Consider the following 18,107-nt stretch of genomic DNA (forward strand, 5'->3'; position numbering starts at 1 on the left):
AGACTAGCTGTCAACTTGTAGTTTCGGTTTGAGAATCTCCGAGAGCACAGCAGGGCTTCCCACAGATTAGATCAGGCTCTTCCAGTCTGCCTGGGAGCATTTCCCTGCTGATGGTATACCAACGGTGAGAGCTAGTCACCTCTCGGCTGGTTCTCTTGTGCCAGAGGCAGTGAGCACCTGTGGGTTTTTAAAGGAGAGACTGAGGCTGGTAAAGTGATCTACACAGGGTCTGCTAAGCCTGCTTAGGAAAGACTGAGTTCACAAAGCTCGAGTTGAGGCCGTGGAGTGTACTAATCAGGCTTGTTGGGAACTGTAGGAAGGAAAGCATTGCACCTGTAACGTATTGTAACGGAAGTTGCTAAGAAAGGTTTTCATGAGGATTTGTCAGGAAGCCACCAGTTAGGTCCCCATCCTGTAATAAACTAAGCATGCATTGCTACAGGCCACAGGGAAGTTTGGTCTCCTTGGAAGCGCTGACCAAGTCGTCCCTGTACATGAAGTTTCCTGGTGTGTTTCTGACTTCACTGGCTCATGAGAGGCTTGCACACTGCATTGTTGCTGTGGTGGATCGGGAAGTAGAGAAGGCCCAAACCACTAAGGTATAAGATTAGTGAGGGAGGCTCCACTGCTCGGTACCAGCCATGTCCTCTGCGATGATCAATGCCTAAGCCACTGCCCAAGTGAGGGTCTGCCCTCTAGGTCTCCCCACCTGATCTTGTCTCCAAGATGTGACAGCTGAACCGTGGCCGACACAGTGACTGATTCTAACTTTTCCTTTAGTCCTGTGGTTTATCTAAGGATGCTAGAGGATCCGATCTCATAGCCGATTGGCAAGTGGGATCTCCTGTAGCCCAGGCTAGCCTCAAACCTGCCCTCTCCATGCCTCTGTGTCCTGAGTGCTGGGGCTAGAGGTTTGCACATCACACTCAGCCATTGTGGATGAATTTGTTGGAGGAAAGTCTTTAGCGCATCTCTGGTATTCCAGGGTCAGTCAAAGGGATACATGCTGGCTCAGGTGCGGCATGTCCCATGGTCCTCAATACTGTGTTCCAGATCGCCTTCCAAACATTTACAATTTTCATTCCTCTCAGAGTCACAGGAAGTGGTGCGGCTCCTGTCCTCCCTAAGGCGCCTTGGTCTGCATTTTTCAGAGTTAACTGATTGGCGGGAATTACCTCGATATAAAACTATGTCTGTTTTCGTTGTGGGTTTTTGGGGCACTGAGGGTGGAATCCATGGCCTGTGTGTGCTAGGTAAGTGTTCTACACTGAGACACACGCCTGGTGTTACGTCTTATTCTTGAATTCAGCAATTCTCTCTCGTAATAGTCAGCCCTTAGGTGACCACAGGCTTCTGAGGGAAGCTGACCACAGTCATTGTGTTTCAGAGCCAGGAAGTGAGACTGCCACTTATCTGACCTTGCTGCTGTTTCCCACTGTCACCTAACTGTCCTCAGTCTAGCTGCCCCTGTGCTGCGTGCCCTCCGTACATCTGTCTGACGGTGAGGATGAGAAACTTCCGAAGATGGATGAATACATATTTCAAACTAATGTTTGAATTCTCTAGATAACTTCTCATCCTGTCATGGTTTTTCTTGGTTGAGTTTTTAGATACCAAGGCAGAACTGCTGTTTAAATTGTGGAACATGATAATTCGTATGGTGAAAGCCAGTGTCTAAAGCATGTCTCCCTCACTTACAGGTCAAGGGCTGCTGGAGTGCCAGAGCCTTGCCAGTCATGTGAGCCCAGGGACAGAACTCGCAGCTCCTGGACCCGTCAACTCTACTGTAGTGGAGTTTCCAAAGAAACGCAAAGGACGTGATTCTGAGCTGCCCCAGTAAGTGCATGCTGTTCGAACTCCACGAAATTTTTCATCAGAAAAAGGGAACTGTGCTTCCGTCAGTATTTCTGAGTCTGAGACTGCGTGGCCGTGGGTTACCGCCCACCGCTGACCTTTCCTTCTAGTGCTGGTGACAATGGACACCCGGGACAGTCAGCTAGAATCTGAAGGCCATGTTGGCGCATAATCAATACACAGTGCTCATGGGCACAGCCAACTCCCCTCCTTCCTCATCAGAATACCCCACCGGGAGCAAAATATCCATGAGTGCTTGGCTTAAAAAAACAATGCTCCTCTCACTGACCACTCAGCTCATCAGTTTTAGGCAACTGGGCCTTGGTGATCTGTTATCAGTTTAATCCTATAAAACTCTTGATTCTGTGTTTACTAAGACAGGTCACTGATAACGAGAATGGCCAGATGTTTTGGCCTGTAGCCCCAGATTTTTTAATACTTGTAAAGAAGATCCTGTGAGAATGGCCACTTTCTTGTGGTCCTATTGGCTTTGGGTAGACAGCTGGTTCTCAGAGACTATGACCCGAGTCTGTGGTATGCAGTCATTTGACATTTATCCAGAATCTACTATGTAGGACTAAAGAGATGTCTCAGTAGTTAAGAGCACTTGTTCTTGCAAAGGATCCGAGTCTGGATTCCAGCATTCACAGACTTACAACTGCCTACCACTCCAACTCCAAGGAATCTGATACCCTACAGAGGCCAAAAGAGGGTTTCAGACCCCTTGGAACTGGAGTTACAGCAGTTGTGAGTCATCTGTGGTTATAGAAACAGAACCCAGGCCTTCTACAACAACAGCTATGCTCTTAAGCAATGAGCCACTTCTTTAGCCCTCAGTTAAAAAAAATAAAAAATAAAAATAAAAGAGCTTACTGTGTGACACCTGATGGAGTAAGACACACTGTGTTTCAAAAAGAGCAGTATCCTTTGGATGAGGATTGTTGAGTGGTAATTCTGGAAGTGTAGGCAGCACAGGACAGGAGAAGGAAGCTGATTCAAAGGCTGCGGGAGCCATGCACGGCCCCAGAGGGAGGCTGATGGTGGCTGGAGACGGGGAAGACATAACTGTGGAACATCATAAAAGCCGGACTCTACTGAGCTTCGAGATAGTTAGACCCTTTGAGGAAAAGAAGAGGGAAGACTGAGAAAGAATATCTGTGCCCCGACAGCCAAGGTCCACCACACAGAGGGAGGGGCATGTGTGGGGGAGATCTAAAGGGGGAGGGAAGATGCAGGGAATGCATTTAGTTTGGAATTATTTTAGTTGCCGATTTCTTAGAAGGCATTTGGGGGCAAAGGCTGAAGGAGGAATTTTTAGCCGTTTTCACAGTACATAGCCAGGGAGCCGCGGGGAGCCATAGGCAGGGTGTGTTCTCCTCGGTGCTCTGCAGAATGGAGAGATAGACATCAAGCAGGGGGTCACGGTGACACCATTACTTAAGGCCAAGGGAAGCTGAGTAAATTGTCTAAGGTGCTGAGCCGAGCAAGGAGAACCAAGGAGGCTTAGGAGGGGGAGGAGTCACAGAAGCCGATGGTGATTAAAGACCTCTAAGCCACTGCGATGCTCAGAGGGCAAAGGTCCTGTCAGCTTGATAACCTGTGTCAAGCTTAGAACATATGAAAAGTGCAAAGATGCCCAACTCCACAGAGCTGTTGCTGAAACTCCATCTGCATGCTATGGTGTGCACCCCCCCACCATGATGATGATGATGATAGTGATGAGGAGGATGGTGGTGTTGGTGATGATGATAAATAGTAGCAGTAGTAAATGAAATACAAATTATAAGATGCTTTCTTGAATGGTGAGCAGGGGATGGACTTATCATTGGTCTGCTGCTTTTGAGACAGGGTTTAGTTGCATAGACCAGGCTGGCTTTGAACTTGCAGTGGTTTTCCTGTATCCATCTCCAAGTGCAGGCTTGAACCACTGTGATCTTAAACATGGAGATGGGCCTGGGAGTGACAGCCAGTCTCCAGTGAAGACTGTGTTCTTTCCGGGAGCTAGCTGGAAACCAAGACTTGAGGTCAAAGGTCACAGCAACAATAATGCTAGAGTTAGCACAGGTGTTGTTCAGAGTCGTGGCTCAAGCACTTTCTAGACATAATCAGGAGCTGCATGAGAGTGGAGAGTGTGCCAGTGACAGCTGTGCACATACCATGTCAGCTTCTACTAGAAGAGGCCACCTCCTCTTCCACAGGAGGGAGGGAGGGAGGGAGGGAGGGAGGGAGGGAGGGGATCCAGGGCCTCAGAACAGGTGTCTCAACCTAGGAAGGTCATGGTCAAAGGCATTGGATGTGGTGGAGGTAAGATGTTTTTACAAGTGCTTTTCCCAGAAGCTCTGGCTTCTCATATCCTGAGTGTGATGAGCTGGATCCATGCCCCCACATGCCTCTGAATGATGGGGTTAACAAGTCCAGGAGGTCCGTCTTTCCTTCCGCCCTCCTTCCTCCTTCCCTTCCTCCCACCCTCCCTCCCTTCCCCCTTTTCTACCTTCCTCCTTTCCTTCCTCACTCCCTTCCTTCCTCCCTCCCTTCTTCTCTTCCTCCCTTCTTTCTCTTTCCTTCCTCACTCCCTTCCTTCCTCCCTCCCTTCTTCCCTTCCTCCCTTCCCTTCTTCCCTTCCTCCCTTCTTCTCTTCCTTCCTTCCTCCCTTCCTTCTGTCCTTCCCTTCCTCCCTCCCTTCATTCCTCCCTCCCTCCCTCCTTTTCTCTCTTCCTTCCTCCCTTCCTCTCTTCCTTCCTCCCTCCCTTCCTTCCTCCCTTCCTCCTTTCCTCTCTTCCTCCTTCCTTCCTCCCTCCCTCCCTTCCTTCCTCCCTCCCTCCCTTCCTTCCTCCCTTCCTTCCTCCTTTCTTCTCTTCCTCCCTCCCTCCTTCCTTCCTTCCTTCTGTCCTTCTTTTCTCCCTCTCTTCCTTCTTCCCTCCCTCCCTCCCTCCTTTCCTCTCTTCCTTCCTCCTTTCCTCTCTTCCTTTCTCCCTTCCTGTCTTCCTTCCTCCTTCCCTTCCTTCCTCCCTCCCTTCCTCCTTTCCTCTCTTCCTCCTTCCTTCCTTCCTTCCTTCCTTCCTTCCTTCCTTCCTTCCAGGGAAGCTCACAGCCAGACAGAAAAGCGTCGGAGAGACAAGATGAACCATCTGATTCAGAAACTGTCATCTCTGATCCCTCCACACATCCCCATGGCCCACAGACTGGACAAGCTCAGCGTCTTGAGGAGGGCAGTGCAGCACTTGAGGTCTCTGAGAGGTAAGCCAGAATGACGGCTGCTCCAGACCAGGCACTGACTCTGCACCAGAATGCTGTCACTCTGGTTGGTCCTGGCTGTGAAGATTTGATACAAACATGTCTGCCCACCTTACCCACACACACACTGACTTTGTCTTCATGGCAGAAGGTAGGATGTTAGACACCAGAAATCCCAGCACCAGGAGGTGGAGGCAGGCAGATTAGCTCAGGGCCAGCCTGGGCTATGTGAGACCTTGTTTCAAAGCAAACAAACAAAAGTATAAAAATGGAGTGCACTCTGGCTGACTTGGGTTCTAGTTAGAGATCTCTGCCTGTGAAACCAAACTCAGCAAGGACTTCAGAGATGAAGTTGTCATGTGGACACCTGTAGCAACATGGCTGGGCTGGGACTGCTGCAGAGCAGAGCAGAGCAGAGAAGAGCTGTCTGGACATCTTTTCAGAGAGCTTGGAGGTCTGGTTTTCATGAGTCTGTTGGGAAATACCAGTCTCTACCCACTCCTGAAGGTTGGGCAAGTCACTTGTGTTTCCCTTGAGTCTTTAGCAATGAAACCTCTCAGGCTCCATCAAGGTCATTTGATACCATCCCAGAGATTACTCAAGTACCTTCACGTTAGCCTTGTCCCAGGGGGAGGCGAAGCAAAGCCACCAGTCAGTTGGCTAATTCAACGCTCATGAATCTAGCACCAGCTGCAAACCTATTCTGCGCTGGAGTTGAAGAGAGAGAGGGGTAGAGTTGGGGGGCAGGGTTTGCGGATGAGGCAAAGTCTCTGTTGTGTTGACAAGGGGACCAGACTCACAGTGAGGTCATTGTCACCTAGTGCAGGGCTGGTGACATAGCTCAGCAGGTAAAGGAGCTTGTCAATAAGTCAGGCAACCTGAATTCGATTCTCAGAACCCGTGTGGTAGAAGGGTACTGGCCACCCCTTCCCTCCAGCCCTCGTGCATGCACACACACACACACACACACACACACACACACACACACATGGGGGGCGTCTGTACCACAGCAGAGGTGTGTGCAGGGAGGGACTCATCAGGGAGACACTCTAAACCTGTAGAGGTTCCCTGGAGCAGATGCCATGGTCCCTCTCAGCTGACATGTGGTCAGCTCGTCCACACAGCCTGAGCGAGCCTGAGTCAGCATTACACTCATTAGTGAGATTCGTTAAGACATTTGGTCCTGAGCTTCAGTGTGCTTGGCCCAGCACAGCCAGATCATTCTGCAAAAGTTTAGCCAGCGGCCATCAGAGGATCATCGTGCTCCTTGGGTCCACAGGGGAATTACTGTAGGGAGGGTGGGGCTTGCTGCTACTGTTCCAGCAATTATTTCAAACTGTGCCAAGGACCAGTGCCCTCCTGTCCCCACCCCCAGCTCAACGCCTGGTAAAATACACTTGGCTACTGGAAAATTAATCAAAGGCTCAATTAGCATGAAAATGTTTTTTATTCCCACAAACATTTTAAACATTTTGTTGTTGTTGTTATTGAGAGTACTAAGATTTTATGCAAGCAGGTACCCTTATACCCAGGTGCAACAGCTGCTACTGCTATTTGGCTTTTCAATAGAGGGTTGCTCTGTGTAGCCCTACTGTGTTCTAGAACTCTGTAGACCAGGCTAGCCTCAAACTCAGAGATCCGTTTGTCTCTGCCTCCCAAGTACTGGGATTAAAGGCATTTGCCACCACACCCGCCTTAGAGTGTGTGTGTGTGTGTGTGTGTGTGTGTGTGTGTGTGTGTGTATTGAACATGTGTACAAGAACTCAAGTGTTAGCAAAGACCAGAAGAAATGATCAGATCCCTTGGAGCCTGAGTTACTGGCAGCTCTGAGCCACCCAATGTAGTTGCTGGAGACTAAACTTGGGTCCTTCGCACGAGTAGCCCATACTCTTAACCACTGAGCCATCTCTCCAGCCTCTAATAGCTTATTCTTAAATTCCCAGTATGCATGGATCTGGCCAGGCTCCCCATAGCTTCAGACCTGTTACACAGCCCTGGTTCTGTCTCCAGGATGCCGTCCCTCACTTTCCTGTTTGGAGCTCCCATTTTTGGTTTCCCTAACTCACTTCCGCAGTGTATTCCGCTAACATATTTCACTGCCTAAGCCCTAGCCTAACCCTGGAGCTACATCCTTATCCCTCTCCAGATCCCCAGCGTCAGCCCCAGGGCTGCTGTGTGGCAGTAACTAGGGAAAACATCATAGAAAATTCAGGGCCCAGGCAGACTCCCATGAGTTTGTCTTCTTATGCCAGGGTTTTCTGGTACTGCTGCTCCAAGGAAATTGTGCCAAAATGTGGGAGGCCTCCTTGTTTCTGGAGCAGGCTTTCAGGTCATCATGGAGTGGGCTTCCGGGTCATCAGGAAGCGGGCTTCTGGGTCATCATGGAGTAGGCTTCTGGGTCAGCAGTTCAGCGCTTAGGTCGTAACTAAATGTGACCTGCAAACCTAGTCAAAGGCACTTGTGATTCCAGTGGCTCAGGATATAGCCCCTCCTATCATCACTAGCAGGAGAGACTGGGGCTGGGGCTGGGGCGTCTTGATCAAGGACTGCTGGTTCCTTCTTAAGAATGACCTGGGGCTGGAGAGATGGCTCAGTGGTTAAGAGCACTGACTGCTCTTCCTGAGGTCCTGAGTTCAATTCCCAGCAAGTAGATGGTGGCTCACAACCATCTGTATTGGGAACTGATGCCCTCATCTAGTGTGTCTGAAGACAGTGACAGTGTACTCACATACATAAAATAAATCTTAAATTTTTTTTAAAAACCCCACAAAACCAAAACAAATTTATTAAAAGAAAAAAAAAGGCTGACCTGTGTTCTGGGGCGTCTTGCCTTTGTGGTCTGACCGTTGTGTCCCCTTGTAGCCACCATAGCTGCCACACGTTGGAGTTGGATGTTTTGAGAATGTGGTTTTTTCCTTTTCGTGTCACAAGCCAAGCATGGCCCAAGCTTTCACCTTGATAAACACCTTAGCTTCCCCCCTCCCCCGCCCCACTGTCTAGTTGTTTAGAGACTTCCATTTTAATATAATAATCTCTGAAATAAGATCTCAAATGACTGTGTTAGGTACGCTTTATTTAGTGTCGGACATTATCAGACGCCTCTACATGATCTTTAGAGGTAGTCTTCTTTTTTTCTTTTCTTAAAGTCTATGAATCTAGAATGTTTGTTAAACGTTCCAGAATACTGTAGTCTGAAGCAGGAGGATTGTCATGAGTTCAAGGCTAGCCTGGGCTGTAGAGAGATTCTGACTCATGTATCTCAATCCGTAGAGTGCTTGCTTAGCATGCAGGAAGCTCTGCGTTGCATCCTTAGCACTGCATAAACTGGATGTGGTGGCACATACCTATAATCCGAGTACTTGGGAAGTGGACATCATGGGTTACATAGTGAGTTCAAGGCCAGCCCAGGATATAGAAGGCCCTATTTCACTAAAAGAAGAAGAGGAAGAGGGAGGGAGGGGAGGGGGAGTGAATGGCCACCAAAGTCCCAAGACATTGTAAATGCCACCTCAAGCCATTGCAACAACAGCGGCAAGGCCTGGCCAATGTTCTGGTGCAATTACTAAATTTCTTTCTCTGTATTTTCAGTAACTCTGGCCTGTTCATTTTTAGGCATGACAGAGCTTTACTTAGGAGAAAACTCTAAACCTTCATTTATTCAGGATAAGGAACTCAGTCACTTAATCCTCAAGGTAAGTGGTTATAGTTGGATTTGGATGGGGGCAGGTTTTCTTGGGTCCACCCTGTTGTAGACCTCAGAGAGCCTGTGTCTCACTCACATTTCTTAAACTTAGACATGAAGACAAGGAGCTAATGCCTTACTAGTTGGGGAGAACGCACACTTCCTATAAGGAGGAACAGTGGACCCCTGGACTTGTCCACGACAGACCCTTTATACCTGGAAACACTCCCCTCATGAGAAGGATCAGCCATGGCTGCCACCTCCCCAGAGCTACCCACCTGGAGTCCAGTTCCTGGGGATCTGTCATTTGAAAATTAGGGATGAGTCATTTGGAGATCTGCTGTCTTGGCCTAATCCCTCTTGGGCAGGGCTTTGCAGACTCCATAGCGGAGAATTTGATTGACAGTCTTGCCAGGTGCTATCACATCTTACTAAGTAGAATGTGCATGCATGTTTTTGTTCATTTCTCTTTAACATAAAAAAAGTTACTTTTAATTTAACTTGGTCTTTAAGATTTACTTTTTATTCATACATGCATTTGTGTCTCTCTGTGTGTATGTGGGGGTGGGGTGCCCTCAAAGGGCAGAGGTTCTCTTGGAGCAGAGTTACAGGCAGCTCGAATCACTTGATGTGGGTGTTGGAAACCAAACTCCGGTCCTCTGAAGGAACAGCAAGTGCTCCTAGCTGAACTATATCTCCCAGTTCCTGGACAGTGCCTTTAAAACATTTTATTATACTGGTTTGTCAAGGGAAGAGAATGCATGTCGCAGCGTGTGTGTGTGTGTGTGTGTGTGTGTGTGAATGGATTCTCTCTTCCCATCATATAGCCCCAAGGATTCAAACTCAGGTCATTAGGCTTAGCAGCAAGCACCTTTACCCACTGAGCCATCTTGCAGGCCCTGGATGGTGAAATCTGTGGCTACAAAGCAATCTTTAGGTTGTATAATCATACAAAGTGCTTTGGAAGCCCAGTCACTGTCATGGAGGCATTTTCCACTCACCACTCGCCTCTCCTGTTACCCAGCTCCCCACCAACCCCAGCCTATGTCTGCCCAGCTCTTCTCCTGGTTGTTGTATGTAAGCATGAGTCAGAGCACTAGGCATCTAGCTCATTTGGCAGAGTTCCTACCTACCATGCACACAGCCCTGGGTTTGAGCCTCAGCTCTGCGTGTACCGAGTGTGGGGAGTGTTGGAATCCTTGTACTTCAGGTGGTGCAGACAGGGATCAGGAGTTCAAAGTTGTCCTTGACTACATAGCAACTTTGAGTCCAACCTGAATCACAAGAGTCTATTTCAAAAGAGAGAGAGAACACTGCTCTGTAGAATACCATACCCTGGGCCCTCGTGCAGCTGTACCCTTTTCTGTGCAGGTGGCTTACCCAGGGTGATGAGCTGGCTGAGCAATACAGAAATAGAAAATTATTAGAATATTTAAAATGTATTTTTAGCATGTGACATCATGCTCAGCCCTTCCTCTCTTGGTTTGCTCAGCATGCAGATAGAAGTGGCTGCAAGTTATGTGTTTTAAGAACTTTACAGGATTTCTCTATATAGCAAAGTGGGTTTTGGCAAGGGTTGTTTTATTTTAAGATGTTATCATACAAAGTAATGGACTTTATTGTAACGTTGTCACATACATATATTTATATTTTGTCCATTTAGCCTTTCCCACCCTCTCCTGTTCCCTCTTGCTGGCCCCTTTCTCACCCTGAATGGTACTTTCATGCCACAATGTCCAGCTAAGTCTCTTTCTCTCCCTTCACCACCCCCATCTTTTCTCTCCTGATCTCTTTCTACTTCAATGACCACTATGCACATGGTAAAATAGTTTGGTAATAAGAGATATCTCAACTAAATAATCTATAACTAAAATTTTCATGTCAAAACCTTTAGACTAGAATTCAATTTGATGTTCTTTATAGACCGTATGAAAACTTTAGACTGAAGTCTGCCAACTCTAACGGCTCTGACTTTTAGTGCCATGGTGATTTTATTGAAAGCTGAGTGAGTACGAGAGAAATCACTAGGTCTTGGCTTTGTTTTAATCCTAGACAGCAGAAGGCTTCCTGTTCGTGGTTGGATGTGAAAGAGGGAGAATTCTTTTCGTCTCTAAGTCCGTCTCCAAAACTCTGCATTATGATCAGGTATTAAACTGCCATGTTTTTCACGTGGTTTCTTTTTAACAAATTCTACTTTGAAGGTGGGCCTGGTCCCTCCTCTTTGCTACTGTGTCAGAGCTGGAGAGAGACGGGCGACAGTGGGAAGAGTGCATTTTTTTTTTGTTTTTTGTTTTTGTTTGTTTGTTTTTCGAGGCAGGGTTTCTCTATATACCCCTGGCTGTCCTGGAACTCACTCTGTAGACCAGGCTGGCCTCAAACTCAGAAATCTGCCTGCCTCTGCCTCCCTAGTGCTGACATTAAAGGCGTGCACCACCACCTCCAGGCGGAAGAGTAGATTCTTATGACCATCACTGGTGTCTCCATCAGACATTGGGAGGTGATATCATGTGACTATCATTGGTGTCTCCTGTAGACATTGAGAGGCGGCATCATTTTCTGGACCCTAGCTTCATTCAGTGCCATGAGCAGTGCCTACAGTCAGGATGTAATGACCAAATAAGAGTCTCTGAAAAGTGTGAGTCCCTTCCAGCAACCCCATTATTGTTCATTACTAAGTTATATGCATCAAATAATAGCTTTGATCCAACTGTTGTCAACACACTCAAGCCACGCCGTACACATAACCACTCTGCTAATCATCTTCTCATGCTAAACTCCACTTGCTTCAGGGAGCTGCTGGGAAGCTTGTCCCCAAAGCAGCCCCACAGAGCACATGTGTGTGTAGCCGTAGAACCCAGGTGGAGCACAGCTTTGATGGGGAGTGCCTCCCTCTGGCTTCTACTGCATTCAGTTTTAAGGTTAGCAGGGAAAGGGACAGAGGACAGAACGTGTGTGAGGGAGACTGGAGAAGCTGAAGACAGCTGGGTGTAAGAATAGATGCTCCACCCTCCAATTGGAACATATCACACATATATACATACACGTATTATGCATACATACACGCACATGTGCACACGTAATTGTTTATATATGCATGTGTGCACACATGCTGTACACGTATGCATACACACATGTGCACACACATAAGAAACTAAAAATTCAAAGTAACCTTAAATTCACATTAGTGATACTGGGTACTGACTGCATATCTGTGGCCAGTGATGACACTCCCTGTCTGCTCTGGATGACGTTGGGTCCAGTGGTTACAAACATTGTAACAGTACAGTTCTCAGCTTTCCAGAATCAGAAGCCCAGCATTGCTGCGTGAGTTCTCCACATGAACATGTATGAACAGAGCATATAGCAGTAGACTGGTACAAGAGATGGACCGCTGGGTTTTTTAGTATGAGCTGTCCACCTGGCTGGTGCATCTGTTCTGTCTCCTGTAGAACATCTCCTGGGACCAAGGTGAGAGAGAGTGGATAAGGTCCCAACCTCCATGTTTGCCTTTCTGCCCCCACACAGGCAATCCATTGGACACTGTGTTTTATTTGAGACAATTTACTAGTTCCTATAAGCTGTATATAAGCCTGCTGAAGTGGCCATCCTGAATTCCAGGATTTGGGGGAACAATAGTCATATCAGCTCCTATATCCACCAAAGCCTGGACTTCAACCCCATTTACCTACAGTTTTAATTTTGGTCTCTGAACGTTAACCATTGCTTGCCAGAGCACATGCTCTCCAGTACTCCCAAATCCCCTTCTTCCCACTGGAGTGGCTTTGCCCTTAAAGTAGGGAACAGAGGCGGCTGAGCAGTCCTATCCCCTGCATTAAGCCTCTCTCTCTAACATAAGCCATAATTTTAATTTCTTCTTTAAAATCCCCATCTATAGTGCCTGCATACACAATGCCATCCCTGAAGGCAAAGGACCAAAAGCTCCAGTGGATTTTTTTTTTATTTTATTTTATGTGTATGAGTACATTGTAGTTGCACAGATGGCCGTGAGCCATCATGTGGCTGCTGGGAATCGAACTCAGGACCTCTGCTCACTCCAGCCCCACTCAATGCTGGCTGCTCGCTGTGGAATACACCGTTGCTGTCTTCAGACCACCAGAAGAGGGCATCAGATCTCATCATGGATGGTTGTGAGCCACCACATGGTTGCTGGGATCCGAACTCAGGTCCTTCAGAAGAACAGTCAGTGCTCTTACCAGCTGAGCCATCTCGCCAGCCCCTGCATGTAGGCAGCCGCTTGGACGATAAAATCCAAGATGGCGCTGGTTCCCGATACACTGTAGCAATAGACGATTCCACTGCGCATGCGCCCCTTCTGAGCAGGTGTATGCTAATGAGGGTTTGCCGGGGAACCAATCCAGGAGGACTTGGCAGCTCAGGCTCGGGTATATAAGGGGCTCTCTCCAGACAGTCGGGGCCACTCCACAGAAGCAAGCAGACCTGCCCCACCTAGGAAGAAGAAGCAGCAACACCAAGAAGAGCCGTGACATCTAGAAGAGCTGTAACACTTAAGAACCTAGGAGAGCTGTGACACCTAGGTACCTAAGAGAGCTGTAATACCTAGGTACCTAGGAGAGCTGTAACACAAAAGAAAACTCCTGAGTAAACCATGAGAGAAGAAGTCTCGGTGTTCTGTCATCATTGCTGCTGGACAGCAAAGCACGGAACACCTGCAGTGGATATTTTGTAAGTGGAGTTTTGAGGAATAGAGGAAGAGGTTGATCTGGGGCCAGATCTAGAACAACACAGCCTTCAGCAGCATGTATGAGATAACCAATACTTAGCTGTGGCTTTCCTGCCTGTTTGTTTTCTCTTGGCTGACCAGAGGGAAATGGCTCATAATTTTTGCTGTGGGACCTCGAGCTGGCAGGCCCCCTGTTTGATTTCCCGACTGTAAGAGATTGCCTCGGACTTTTCTCTCGGGCCTGTACTCACTGGTCCAGTGACATCCCTTGCCACATCTACAAACCCTGGAAAGCCTAGATATTCTTTCCAAGGACTCATTGGCTGTGGGTCTGCATTTAGTCTTGCTGCTGGGGTGTATGCTGCTGACCGCCGCTCAGGCTGACAAAGCACAGGTGTACTAGGCTACATTCCAGCTTCGCCACCATTTAGTGTCACACCACTCAGGGGAGGTGGAATGCAGCCTAAGATGAGGACCCCAGGCCCTGTCTCTCTGGGAGAGAAATGGCACAGGCTGAGGCTGTGGGTCCCAATCTCCCAGAAACCCAGATGCGGCTAGAAACTGAGAAGAATCAGAACCAGGGCTGGAGGGCTGGGATGAGCCCTGGGCTGGAGGAGGGGGAATCAGGCTTAGCTCAGGGGAGATTGTCAGGAGTGCAACAGGGCCTTGTGTAGGAGACTTAAGTGACATAGCTCTACAGTGAAGAGAGATAGTCCTTGCTTGTCTAAACTGCTTATTCATAGTGGAAAAGGGATCCATACGACTTATTCAGGGTGGACCAGAGATTAAATACCTTTTGCAGAAAGGAATGTCTGGGAAGGGAAGCTTATTGGCTAAACCCTCAGGGTGGGCCCAACTAGAAACCTCACTAGCACAGAGAACTCTGGGCTCTATGCAATGTGACTAGTTGTCACGATCCTCGTGTGGGGTGTCGTGGTCACGTGCTCCGGGACAGGGACAGGGTCAGAAGCAGATTCAGTCACCTACTGTTGTCAGTTATGAGAATTGCCGGGGTTCCTGAATCTCCTCCACCTTCCCGGTTTTTTGTCTGGTGACAACACTTCCACTTGCCCCACAGTTGGCTACTCTACTGAGTTCTTACACCTACCTCCCTTCTCCACCTCAGTTCCTTCCAACCCCCAGCACTAGGTATGGAGAAGGAAGGTTAGAGGGGAAAGAGGGCAGACTTGTGGAGACAAGCATCGAGTCCCTTGGGGCAAGTCCAAGCTTCATTGTCATGATATCTCTAGCCAGTAATCCAGCAAACTGTAGACGCAATCAGCAAACATCAAAACCGCCAGCAGCCCCCGCAGCCCCTCCGGGCTCTGGTCTTTTTATGCCCTCGAAAGAGTCCCCAGAACTCCAAAGGTAAACTGTCTTCAGCTGGCAGGATCAGGCCTCTGCTAGAGCATGAGACAAATCAGAGGTAGCTGCTGTGGCCATCTGTAGCACCCTCACATCCCACACTTGAGATGAGAGCAAAAACATATACACACAAGATAACTGTTTTTGTTTGTTTTTTGTTTTGTTTTTTTTTTAAGAAACCAAAATTCTCACTTTATACATGGATTGAGATTAGAGAGAAGGGCAAGGAATTTTATGTGAGACATACCCAGTGTTGGGACTTGTGGAGTAGGAAGGGAGCAAATGCTGGGTTTGTGTTTTCTTCACATGTTGAGTCAGATTCTCTGGGTTTCATTTTCTACTATGATATAATCCCTTCCCTTGTACTAAAGGTGATAGATTTTATGGACTGTGTGATGCCCAGTCAACACAGTGCTTGCAGTGTTAGCATGAAGAACTGAGTTTGAATCTCAACCACCCATGTAGCTGGGTAGGGCCCAGTACTGAAGAGGCAGACAGAATGATCCTGGAGCTCTCTGGATGGTCATTCTAGCCTTATCAATGAATTCCAGGTTCAGAGCACACACACACACACACACACACACACACACACATAAAGAGAGAGACAGACAGACAGAGAGAGACAGAGAGACAGAGAGAGATGGGGGAATGGACACACATAGATATGCATGCACACACATATATGCAGAAAATGATGAAATTTAAATCCTAATGCCTTAGAAATGATCCTAAATTGAGAGCTATCAAGTAAGCTTGTACAGTAACGAGATTTAAAAGAAAATCAGGAATTGCTGTTGTATGCAGTTTATATGTAACTCTCCAGATTTGATTTCAAATGCATTTTTTAGATTTCATTTTATGTGTATGAGTGTTTTGCCTTCTGGTATGTCTGTGTACCACAGAAGCCAGAGGAGTGTATGAGGTTTTCTGGGACTAGAGTACTGAAGGCTGTGTGCAAGCTGCCCTGAGTCTTCTAGAAGAGCAGCAAGCACTTTTCAACCATGGTGCTATCTCTCCAACCCCTTGGAATGCATTTTTGTTTGTATTTACAAACAGAACCCCAAGTTAATGTCATGTAGTACAATGTATACATATTTGAGCTTAAGAAAAATCCACCTTTTGGGGCTGGAGATGTATGTAGCTCAGTGGCAGAGAACTTTCCTGCCAGGCTTAGGGCCCTAGGTTTGATCCTCAGCACTGGTCGGGACTGGAGGAAGGTGGGGAGAACTAATCTTTAACCAGGAAAGGGTATTTATCTTATGTGTGTGAAGGAATGCCCAAAAGTGATGTAACCGATATTGACTGTGTGTCTGTCGTCTAAACAGGCTAGCTTGATGGGACAGAATTTGTTTGACTTCTTACACCCAAAAGATGTAGCCAAAGTAAAGGAACAACTTTCTTGTGATGGTTCACCAAGAGAGAAACCCACAGACACCAAAAGTGAGTTCTTCCTTCAGAGTCTCTGTATCAGCTTCTTTTCTTTTGTGATAAACTACCATGGCAAAAGCAAGCTAAGGAACAAAGGGCTGTTTTTTAAGCTTACTCTTCCAGAGAGATAGAAACTATCACTGTGGGCAAGAAATAGTATGGAAGGGGACTGGAGTTTACAAGTTTATCCACATAGAGGAGTTAGAGGGAGGGAAGGAGAGAGGGAGAGGGGTAGACAGGGAGAGGGAGTGAGTGAGGGGGAGAGGAGAATTCCTTTACTCTACAGACATATACACTAAATGTATTCATATGAAGATAACCATGTGGGAATATATGATTGCTTACAATTTTAATCCAAATAAAACTTTTGTAAGACATTTTTACTTGAGGTTAAAAAGTTGCTGGGGTTTTATTCTCTTTTGTATATGGCCCAGATTTTTCTGGTATGAAAGGTCTTGTATAATTGGTCTTAGGAAGTATACATATTCATTATCCAAAGATACTTGACTTATGAAACTACTTAGTGCCAATGACAACTTATGATATAGAAACAGAGGTAAGAGATGACTCAGCTTCAGAGCTGTTGCAGCTCTTGCAGATGGTCCAGCTCTTGCAGATGGTCTGGCTCTTGCAGATGGTCCAGGTTCTGTACCCAGCACACGAGGTGCAGTCAGACCTGCCTGAACTCCAGGTCCAGATGATCTGATGCCCTTTCCTGGCCTCCACGAGCACACACAGGCATGCACCTGGTGCACAGACATTCACTTGGATAAACACAACATACATAAAATAAAAATAGTTTTTAAAAATTAAAGAAAGAATGACCTAGCCCATTTTAATCTTTGTTTGAGACAGGTTTTACTATGTAGCCTTTGCTGGTCTGCAGCTCCTTGTGTAGACCAGGCTGGCCTCGAACTCACAGATATCTGCCAGCCTCTACTTCATAGGTACTGGAATTAAAGGCATAGTTTTTGGTACATTCTACAATCCAGCGTTCAGGGAAGCTGAGGCAGGAGAATAATGAATTCAAGGCTATTCTGGGCTAAAAGTAAGAACCTTTCTCAATAACAAAACACAAAACAAACAACACCCCCCCCCAACAAGAGTGGTGGGCTAAGCTAGAGATCATTGTTGTACTTAAGTTTTTCTTCATTTTTAAATTTTCATTTCATTTAAACTGTATTGCCCACTCCCTGCAGGAAGTAGTAATATAAATTGCAAGTGTTTTAAATTGTTGCATGTGGTGATGCGTGCCTGAGACTCCAACACTCTAAAGTAGGGGTACATTGGGGAATACTGAAGTTTGAGGCCTCCCATAGACTCTTGCCTCGAAAACAAAACACTGCCAAGCAAACACAAACCGAATATATCTGAATATGGTAAAACTCTAGAAGGGACTGGATAGCTAATAATGCTTGCTATTCTTCCAGAAGACTTGAGCTGGTTCCCAGAACCCACATCCTGCCAGTCAGAATAACCACCATGATGCTTGAGCATGCGCACGAGCATGCGCACGTGTGTGCATGAGCACGTGCAAAGATGACTCTCCTTTTTAAGAGTGAAAGGGACAGGGAGGATTGTAAGCACGTCAGTGATTATTCTGTTCTCATTCCTGCTGCTGTGAAAGCCTCTTCTCAGGTTTACAGTCACTCCCACACTGGGCGACCACGCGTGTATTCTGGCTCCAGACGATCTTTCTTCTTTAGAATGAAGAGCTGTACGATCCCCATCAAAGAAGAGCACCGATGCTCGTCCTGCTCGAAGAAGAAAGGTGAGACTCTCGGGAGAGCCGGTGATTCAGAGCCTGGTGCAAAACGCAAGGTCCTAAGTAGTTTCTATCCA

General features: G+C 47.2%; 1 protein-coding gene across 1 annotated transcript in view; it reads left to right on the top strand.

Annotated features, from left to right (window-relative positions):
- Positions 1 to 18,107, top strand: part of Arntl2 (aryl hydrocarbon receptor nuclear translocator like 2) — a 49,843-nt gene that overhangs the window by 14,592 nt on the left and 17,144 nt on the right. The window contains exons 2-7 of the mRNA XM_031381048.1: positions 1,701 to 1,836; positions 4,934 to 5,091; positions 8,701 to 8,780; positions 10,823 to 10,915; positions 16,163 to 16,277; positions 17,893 to 18,036. Coding sequence (XP_031236908.1) covers positions 1,701 to 1,836; positions 4,934 to 5,091; positions 8,701 to 8,780; positions 10,823 to 10,915; positions 16,163 to 16,277; positions 17,893 to 18,036 — 726 coding nt within the window. The remainder of the gene's footprint in view (positions 1 to 1,700; positions 1,837 to 4,933; positions 5,092 to 8,700; positions 8,781 to 10,822; positions 10,916 to 16,162; positions 16,278 to 17,892; positions 18,037 to 18,107) is intronic.

The sequence above is a fragment of the Mastomys coucha genome, unplaced genomic scaffold (genome assembly GCF_008632895.1).
Source record: "Mastomys coucha isolate ucsf_1 unplaced genomic scaffold, UCSF_Mcou_1 pScaffold20, whole genome shotgun sequence".
Lineage (NCBI taxonomy): Eukaryota > Metazoa > Chordata > Mammalia > Rodentia > Muridae > Mastomys > Mastomys coucha.